Raw genomic sequence first — 10339 nt, 5'->3', positions numbered from 1 at the left:
CAGCAAGTTATCTTGGCTTCTTTGAAGCTAGTTATCTGAAGATTGATCCTACGTCGTGAAGATCGGGCATCGTGACGCATCATCTGGTATCAAAGCCTCAGTTGCCACGGTAGGATTCTTTACCCTTAGCTACATATATTTTGTGTTCGTCCTATCCACCAAAAAGCCATAAAATATTTTGTCATAGCCCTTTGTTTCAATCTGTTATTCCAGTGAGTTTTGTTAAGTTTCAGTCCTTAGAGTCTTTGTTTAGTTGCTGGTCACTCTATCCTTTGTGTTCCCTTTGAGCCTCTTATATATATCTGAAAATATCCACAAAAAGAAAAATCTGAAAACTCTCATCATTTCCTTCGCGTTAACTTTGATCCTATTTAAGTTATAGCTGCTGGTTGAGTTCTTTGTTAAGTATTATAAAGTGTGCAATATCATATCAGATCTCTGTGTTTAGTTCTATAAAAAAAGAGTATCAAAAAAAAGAGAAGAAAGAAAGTACCAAAGAAAAGTGTTGAACAAGATTGTGAAAGAAAAGTAGAACAATCAGTTTGTTTATGTGCACAAGTGCTGAAAATTTTATCAAGTTGTTCAACCAGTTTGCTATTGTCATTTGGTGCAAAATTTTGGTTGGATCTGATTGCAACACTTGCATTCCAATCATACTCCTTGTCTGCATCAAATCTGAAATTTCTTACGCGTGTGTTTGATCTATTTACATCACTCGTATCTTGTGGTCAACACTAGGCAGGGAACTTCTAGTCGGATGGTTATTTAACTTAACAACAACTAGAATTCAGATTGTATCCCTTGTTTATTAATCCCCACCAAGCTCCACATATAAGCCATCGTAATCAGTACTCTGGTCTTGTATTCGCTTAACCACCACTTTCTTGTTACCACCACACATTTTCTTGCAACCCGCAGGGAACTCATAAGAGCTTTGGTTGGTAAGAGTGGTGAGGTTGTGAGATTCTATATAGCTTCATATTCCACCTATATTTGTTGCCTTGTTGCCACTAACTTCGCAGGAAGATGGATCCCAACGTTGAGATTGAAGAATGTGTCACCCTGATACAATTCAATAAGCTCAAACAAAGCATAGAAGCCAAGCAAGATCTGTTGGCACAAGATCTTCAGACACTTATGGCTGAAATCAGAGGTCGTCGTCGACTCCCCGACGGTGTAAGAAACCATGATGAAGATGGGGAAGAAGATGAAGGAAATTATTCTAGAAGAGCAAGTGAACATGGGAGGAGAAATCAAGGTGCTGCATATGGTAGAGGAAGAGGCCGGAATCGAAGAAATAATGACAATGAAGAATCTGAATTTGGGGATGATCAGTCTCAACATCGCTATGGTCGTCGTCATCATAGAGGCGTCAACCAAGAAGAGAGATTTGGGAAACTTAAGTTTACCATGCCAAAATTTGATGGTAGATCTGATCCTGAAGATTATTTCACATGGGAATTGAAAGTGGAGAAAATCTTCCGCCTACATAATTATTCAGAGGAGAAGAAACTTGCAATGGCATCTCTTGAGTTTGAAGGATATGCTCTGATTTGGTGGGAGCAACTTCTTCGTGATCGTGAAGAAGATGGAGAGGACCCTATTATTACTTGGCAAGAGATGAAGCGAGAAATGAGAATTCGTTTTGTGCCGAAGCATTATCGGCGTGATCTTTTTGATAAATTGCAGAATTTGAGGCAAGGAAGTTTCTCTGTTGAGGAGTATTATAAGGAGATGGAGAAAGCCATGATTAGAGCCAATGTGTATGAAGACGAAGAGCAAACCATTGCACGTTTCATGGCTGGGTTACACCGCAACATTCAGCGTATTGTTGAGTTTCAGCCGTACCAAAGTCTTATTGATTTGGTACATCAAGCCACCAAAGCTGAACGCCAGCTGCAACAAGATGCTAAGAGCAGCAAGCCCTTGTCATATGGTGCACGAACCATGACTGGAGGAAGCAAATCGATCTCAAGGTTTACTGCTGCATCCTCAGCAACAAAAGGTTCAACTGGAGGCTTGCGATCCAATATTCAAGGCAATTCTAGTGGAAAGAACGGTGCTGCTCCAAACACGAGCTATAAACCAGCAGCCTCCACTTCAACGTCAGTGGGTTCAACAGCCAAGAGTAGTGGTATTCAGTGCTTCAAGTGTGGAGGTCGTGGTCATGTCATAAAGGAGTGTCCAAATAATCGTGTGATCCTTGTGACTGATGATGGAGAATATACATCAGCTAGTGAAGAGGAAGCTGAAGCAGGAAATGAAGATGACATTGATAAATCTGAAGAACATACGGGATGTGAATTTGAGCATGGTACTACTCTTGTGGTTACACAAATCTTGAGTGTTCAAATGAAAGAAGCTGAAATTGGACAGCGACATAATCTTTTTCAAACACGAGCAAAAGTGCAAGACAAAGTAGTAAAGGTGATCATTGATGGAGGGAGCTGTCATAATCTTGCAAGTCGTGAGATGGTTGAAAAGCTTGGTTTGAAGTTGCAGCGACACCCTCATCCATATCATGTCCAATGGCTGAATGAATCGGGAGATATCAAGATTGGTTATAAAGTGAAAGTTCCGTTCAAGATTGGAGAGTATGTTGACATAGTTGTAATACCCAATTTGTGCATATAAAATAAAAGGATTATTTTCCTTTATCTATATATGTGTGTTGTATCTACTTACTATCACAAGGGAACACCTCATGTAAAAATAAAGGATTAATAAAAGCCATTAAATTGTACATCATGCTGGAGTTTAATTGCTTGTGCATTTAATAATAAAGAAAATATTAATAAGGCTACATTAATGATGAGAATTGAGGATTAAAAACCTAATTCAAATCTTAGAGTTAGGAAATAAGAAAAGAGAAGGGATATAAAACAAAAATATAAATAATATATATATAAATAAATATATTCAGAATTAATATCCCTAACTTCACAAAAAAATAAAGTTGAAATGATGAGCCATAAAAGTTTGAATTTAAGTTTGAATTCAAATTGGATTTGAAAATGGAGAAAAGAAAATAGAAAATAAAAAGGAAAAAGAGAAAAATCTTAACTGGGCTCACTGCTGGGATTTTGGCCCACCTAGAGATTACCTCGCGCCAGCCCACTACACCGATTCCTGGTGTGCGCCGACATCCCGGTCCCACCGACCAGCCTCTCTCGCACACGCGCGCGAAACTTCACTATCGCGCGGGCCCGCCCTGGCAGCCGCTGCGCAACAGCCCACACTCCCGCGCGCGCCCTCTGATTCTTTTTCGCCGACATGCGGGGCCCCCACGTCAGCCTCTCCACCGCGTTCGCTCCTCACTCCCTTTCTCTGGTCCGTGAGCCCGCCCTGTCGGACTCGTCCCCTTCCCCAAGTCCGCGGCGACGAAATCGCCGCCGCCATCCGCGCAACAGCCGCCGATGAACACGGGTTCGGCCTTCCTCGTGCCTATAAAAACCAAGTGCCGCGCATCTCCTTTTCAACCGCTTCGTGCCGCCATCGCGATTCCACTCACAAGCACTCGCGAACCTCGGACGGAGGCGAATCCGCACCCTGTCGACCACGCCGCCGGCGACTCTCCTTTGTGCTCGCGCTCGGGTTTGCGCGTGTGGTCGGGGAGCTTCGCCTCGACTCGGCGGGAGTTTCCGCGGCATCGGCATCGGGTTGGGGGGCGGTCTACACCGGCAAATTGCTCACCGGAGCCGCTGCGCCGCCGTGACTCCGCGCCGCACCGTGGGCAGAGCTCCGGACGCCACGATTCTCGGAGGTAAGCTCGCCTTCTGTCTCGCGATCGTCTCCACATCGTTTTGCGCTAGCCGGTCGGCGAGTGGGGGTCTTGGGTCACGGGAACGCTGTCGCCGGCAATGGCCTCCGCCGTGGGGTGTGGCGGCAGTGCCGTCGGTCAGCCGGGGGTAGGTGGTAGGTTCCTAACCGTGCGATCTGATATGGGCGGTTGTGATTGGAAGGGTTATACCCTTTCGTCCAGATCGTCCGTGAACCGTAGATCTCGGATCCTGTGGTTACGGTTAGATCTTGATACTTAAAATTTACGTCGTTGGATTCCGATCCTGCGGCTATCAGCGCGTACCGGTTCGCGGGGCTCGGGTTATAATCTGGGTCGTTGATAACGGATCGGACGGCTCATAATAGATCTTACCCTTTCGGCCATGACATTATGCAAAAGAGACCCCGACCTTTTAAGAAAAGAACCCGCCGTCCCTCGGGCACTGTTCCCCGTGTCTCGGGTTTCTTGCGCTGAACCCCCTGCGGTTTTCTTATAATTGAGGCCCAGTCCAGAACTCGTTTAAATTGAATAAATAAAATAGAAAATGGATTTTTAATATGAAAATAATTGCTAGAACTTAGATAATTCATAGAAAATTCATTTTAACTCCAAATTGAACCATTCCAGTTTCTAAAATTTTGTAATAATATTCTTCATCATTTAGTGCCTCTGTTTTGTCATGAAAACAATTAGAAATTTACTCTCTCACTTAATTCATTTTAAACACATAAAACCTTTGAAAATTCATAACTTAAAATCTATAACTCCAAAATTAATGATTCCTGTTCCTATGATCTTATTTTAATATGTAGATTATTAATGTGTATTTTGTTCTTATGTTTGGTGTAATGTTAATTTTGCCTATACCATGTTTTGTTTGAATTGCTACGACTAGCAGTGAGGTCACGTGTCACCTGAAGATCATCCTGGTACCTGGATTCTCAAGGCCCAGGCAAGTTGTGCCCTTGATCACTTCTTTTTACCTACTCATGTTCTAATTAATCATAATGATCTGCATAGGTTAATTTTGATGGGACCCAATAGGTTACCCTAGTTTGTCTATCTTTATACCTTGTTTACCACTGAACTTTCTGGGTAGTACTTGCTAGTGCTATATGTGGTTTTGGGTATGAAGATTACACTATTCATGATTATACTTTTGTTATCAGTTGTTATTTATGGTTCATGTTAAGATCATTATGTTAATTGGAACATGGAGAACCACCCGGGAAAACAGTGCTACCACAAGGGTTTAATGGGACGCCCTTGGCTGATTAATTAGGAAAGCTAGTGGAAGACTACCTTACCCGAAAGGGGCAAGGGCAGTAGGGGAGAGGTCAGTGCGGGAAGTGCCCTCGGGAGGATTTTGCTGTGATGGCGGTCCTGCAAGGGATTCCTGGGAAGGCCCTCGGGAGGATTTTGCTGTGATGGCGGTCCTGCAAGGGATTCCTGGGGAGGCCCTCGGGAGGATTTTGCTGTGATGGCGGTCCTGCAAGGGATTCCTGTACTGGATCTTCCTATAAACTGTAGCGGGTTTTCGGAAGCTAGTGGAACTTTGTAAAGGCCTCGTAGTGGATCCCTAGCCATTCACCTCGGAAGTGTCTAAGGGCCTTGCAAACCCTGGCGACATGGGATACACGACTTGTGGGTAAAGATGCGCAACCTCTGCAGAGTGTAAAACTGGTATACTAGCCGTGCTCACGGTCATGAGCGGCTCGGACACTCACATGATTAATTTATGGAACTAAACTCAATTTGTCATATGCATTGCATTGCAGGTGATGTGGTTACTTTTGTTCTACTACTTAATTGGGTTTGGTATTTACTTATACTTAGTAACTGCTAATAAAATTTTGACCAACTTTAAAAGCAATGCTCAGCTCTAACCATCTTCTTTGGTAAGCCTTACACTTCACGTGAGCTCCCACCTTTGGCGAGTTCATGCACATTATTCCCCACAACTTGTTGAGCGATGAACGTATGTGAGCTCACTCTTGCTGTCTCACATACACCACAGGTCAAGACCAGGTACTGCAGGATGATGCTCATGGAGGATGCTGCGATGTGTTCGTGAGAGGTCTAGGTCGTCGTCTCCCAGTCAACTTTGGGTTGCTGGACCGTTGTCTCCTTATAATGTAATTAATTATTTATTTTGTATAGAACTCCTGTTATATATAAAGATGTGACATTCGATCCTGTGCCACTATACATCATATGTATGAGACTTGGTCCCAGCATACCTGGTGTTTATGTTAACCCCGGGTTTTGGATCCCTAAAATCCGGGTGTTACAGAAGTGGTATCAGAGGAATGTTGACTGTAGGACGAAACCTAGATAGAACTGGACAACCATTCTTTACTTACCTTACTCTGATTCTTTTCTAAACTTATCTTAATCATTTCTCATCTATTTCCGCTTACTCTGATTATTCTTACCTTTTCATTCTAAAGACAAATGTGGATTTCACACTTTGAAATCCTGTGCCTAAAGTGACTTTAGGAATAGGAGACCTGCTCTTAGGAACAAAAACAAAACTATTTTATTTATATGCTTGAGTGTTTGTTCTTATGATATTTGTCTGATTTGGATCTTTGATTGAGTGTGATTAGTTGTGGAGTAATGTCCACAATTACATCTGCATATACATATAGGAAAAAAATGCTCATCAAAATAACTAGACAAACTAGATTATCCCCATTGAAATATATCTAGTTTAAGAGATTTATCTTATCCTAAAAGATCCCATTCTAACCAATTCATCCTATCTTAAAAAGATTCTCTCTAAACTTAATAGATTCATCTTATCTTGAAGGGTTCTTCTTATCCTAACCACTTTACTTATCTCATCCTAAAGTAACAACCATGATCTAATGTGATAGATTAATCTAACCTAACGAAGTCTAACCTTAAGTTGAGCTAACCTAAGGTCAGTCACTCAACCAGTTAATACCTTAACCATCTGATAGTTGCATAACCCTCTGTTTCAACCCATCAGAGATTCTGACCTACCTACACCATATAATCCATCCTATCTCAAAAGATTCTAACATATCCTAATAATATATATCCTACCCTGGTAGATTTATCAGGTCTTAACTAGTTTAATCTAGTCATATCCAATCTAATCTAGATCCTATTTAATCTAATATGATCTAATATAGTGTGAGTTACTTGATGCTAGTACAAAGGATAAGGCCATACTCCAAATTCACTTACGCCTAAATTGGTGACTTAGATCAACTTGGCCATACACAACAACTTGACCTATATAACAAGTTACATAACAACCCAACCAATAGAGTAATGATGGATTGCATAATCTATCAACCCCCACCTAAAACAAACTTTTGACCTACATCATGTAGTATATCCCATCCATATCTATCTTAACCATATTCCCTAGCCCGATAATATACACTAACTCCTAAACAATGAGACAAAACAAGAGAAGATGATCAACTTCATCAAGAAAGGATAAGCATCAACTCAAGACTTCAAAGATCAAGTTGAATCGCCAACGGAGTCAAGATCCACAATCTTGGATGGAGTCTTTCTTTACCCCACTCTTTCTTACCCAAACCTATATATACCCTAAAGACATCTTCTATCCTACATAATAAAGTGGACATACATATAATACCCATGCTCTCCTATCACTTACTAATAATAAAAAGAGAGACCCTTGATTTAGAAATTAAAAGCTAAATTGCAAACCAATCCTTTTGTATTCCCTTTTCTTACAAATCTCGAGGACGAGATTATTTTTAAGGGGGGCAGGATTTGTAATACCCAATTTGTGCATATAAAATAAAAGGATTATTTTCCTTTATCTATATATGTGTGTTGTATCTACTTACTATCACAAGGGAACACCTCATGTAAAAATAAAGGATTAATAAAAGCCATTAAATTGTACATCATGCTGGAGTTTAATTGCTTGTGCATTTAATAATAAAGAAAATATTAATAAGGCTACATTAATGATGAGAATTGAGGATTAAAAAACCTAATTCAAATCTTAGAGTTAGGAAATAAGAAAAGAGAAGGGATATAAAACAAAAATATAAATAATATATATATAAATAAATATATTCAGAATTAATATCCCTAACTTCACAAAAAAATAAAGTTGAAATGATGAGCCATAAAAGTTTGAATTTAAGTTTGAATTCAAATTGGATTTGAAAATGGAGAAAAGAAAATAGAAAATAAAAAGGAAAAAGAGAAAAATCTTAACTGGGCTCACTGCTGGGATTTTGGCCCACCTAGAGATTACCTCGCGCCAGCCCACTACACCGATTCCTGGTGTGCGCCGACATCCCGGTCCCACCGACCAGCCTCTCTCGCACACGCGCGCGAAACTTCACTATCGCGCGGGCCCGCCCTGGCAGCCGCTGCGCAACAGCCCACACTCCCGCGCGCGCCCTCTGATTCTTTTTCGCCGACATGCGGGGCCCCCACGTCAGCCTCTCCACCGCGTTCGCTCCTCACTCCCTTTCTCTGGTCCGTGAGCCCGCCCTGTCGGACTCGTCCCCTTCCCCAAGTCCGCGGCGACGAAATCGCCGCCGCCATCCGCGCAACAGCCGCCGATGAACACGGGTTCGGCCTTCCTCGTGCCTATAAAAACCAAGTGCCGCGCATCTCCTTTTCAACCGCTTCGTGCCGCCATCGCGATTCCACTCACAAGCACTCGCGAACCTCGGACGGAGGCGAATCCGCACCCTGTCGACCACGCCGCCGGCGACTCTCCTTTGTGCTCGCGCTCGGGTTTGCGCGTGTGGTCGGGGAGCTTCGCCTCGACTCGGCGGGAGTTTCCGCGGCATCGGCATCGGGTTGGGGGGCGGTCTACACCGGCAAATTGCTCACCGGAGCCGCTGCGCCGCCGTGACTCCGCGCCGCACCGTGGGCAGAGCTCCGGACGCCACGATTCTCGGAGGTAAGCTCGCCTTCTGTCTCGCGATCGTCTCCACATCGTTTTGCGCTAGCCGGTCGGCGAGTGGGGGTCTTGGGTCACGGGAACGCTGTCGCCGGCAATGGCCTCCGCCGTGGGGTGTGGCGGCAGTGCCGTCGGTCAGCCGGGGGTAGGTGGTAGGTTCCTAACCGTGCGATCTGATATGGGCGGTTGTGATTGGAAGGGTTATACCCTTTCGTCCAGATCGTCCGTGAACCGTAGATCTCGGATCCTGTGGTTACGGTTAGATCTTGATACTTAAAATTTACGTCGTTGGATTCCGATCCTGCGGCTATCAGCGCGTACCGGTTCGCGGGGCTCGGGTTATAATCTGGGTCGTTGATAACGGATCGGACGGCTCATAATAGATCTTACCCTTTCGGCCATGACATTATGCAAAAGAGACCCCGACCTTTTAAGAAAAGAACCCGCCGTCCCTCGGGCACTGTTCCCCGTGTCTCGGGTTTCTTGCGCTGAACCCCCTGCGGTTTTCTTATAATTGAGGCCCAGTCCAGAACTCGTTTAAATTGAATAAATAAAATAGAAAATGGATTTTTAATATGAAAATAATTGCTAGAACTTAGATAATTCATAGAAAATTCATTTTAACTCCAAATTGAACCATTCCAGTTTCTAAAATTTTGTAATAATATTCTTCATCATTTAGTGCCTCTGTTTTGTCATGAAAACAATTAGAAATTTACTCTCTCACTTAATTCATTTTAAACACATAAAACCTTTGAAAATTCATAACTTAAAATCTATAACTCCAAAATTAATGATTCCTGTTCCTATGATCTTATTTTAATATGTAGATTATTAATGTGTATTTTGTTCTTATGTTTGGTGTAATGTTAATTTTGCCTATACCATGTTTTGTTTGAATTGCTACGACTAGCAGTGAGGTCACGTGTCACCTGAAGATCATCCTGGTACCTGGATTCTCAAGGCCCAGGCAAGTTGTGCCCTTGATCACTTCTTTTTACCTACTCATGTTCTAATTAATCATAATGATCTGCATAGGTTAATTTTGATGGGACCCAATAGGTTACCCTAGTTTGTCTATCTTTATACCTTGTTTACCACTGAACTTTCTGGGTAGTACTTGCTAGTGCTATATGTGGTTTTGGGTATGAAGATTACACTATTCATGATTATACTTTTGTTATCAGTTGTTATTTATGGTTCATGTTAAGATCATTATGTTAATTGGAACATGGAGAACCACCCGGGAAAACAGTGCTACCACAAGGGTTTAATGGGACGCCCTTGGCTGATTAATTAGGAAAGCTAGTGGAAGACTACCTTACCCGAAAGGGGCAAGGGCAGTAGGGGAGAGGTCAGTGCGGGAAGTGCCCTCGGGAGGATTTTGCTGTGATGGCGGTCCTGCAAGGGATTCCTGGGAAGGCCCTCGGGAGGATTTTGCTGTGATGGCGGTCCTGCAAGGGATTCCTGGGGAGGCCCTCGGGAGGATTTTGCTGTGATGGCGGTCCTGCAAGGGATTCCTGTACTGGATCTTCCTATAAACTGTAGCGGGTTTTCGGAAGCTAGTGGAACTTTGTAAAGGCCTCGTAGTGGATCCCTAGCCATTCACCTCGGAAGTGTCT

At 43.0% G+C, this 10339-nt stretch overlaps 1 protein-coding gene across 1 annotated transcript in view; it reads left to right on the top strand.

Moving 5' to 3' along the window:
• Window positions 1–1500: 1500 nt before the first annotated feature.
• LOC118476795 (uncharacterized) overlaps window positions 1501–10339 on the top strand; it is a gene marked incomplete at its 5' end in the record, with an annotated part of 182055 nt that continues 173216 nt past the window's right edge. Inside the window, 2 exons of the mRNA XM_035966569.1 lie at window positions 1501–1976; window positions 2079–2610. Of these exons, the coding sequence (XP_035822462.1) occupies window positions 1501–1976; window positions 2079–2610 (1008 nt within the window). The remainder of the gene's footprint in view (window positions 1977–2078; window positions 2611–10339) is intronic.

Source organism: Zea mays, chromosome 3 (genome assembly GCF_902167145.1).
Source record: "Zea mays cultivar B73 chromosome 3, Zm-B73-REFERENCE-NAM-5.0, whole genome shotgun sequence".
Classification (NCBI taxonomy): Eukaryota; Viridiplantae; Streptophyta; class Magnoliopsida; order Poales; family Poaceae; genus Zea; species Zea mays.
This window is presented reverse-complemented; position numbering and strand designations above follow the sequence as displayed.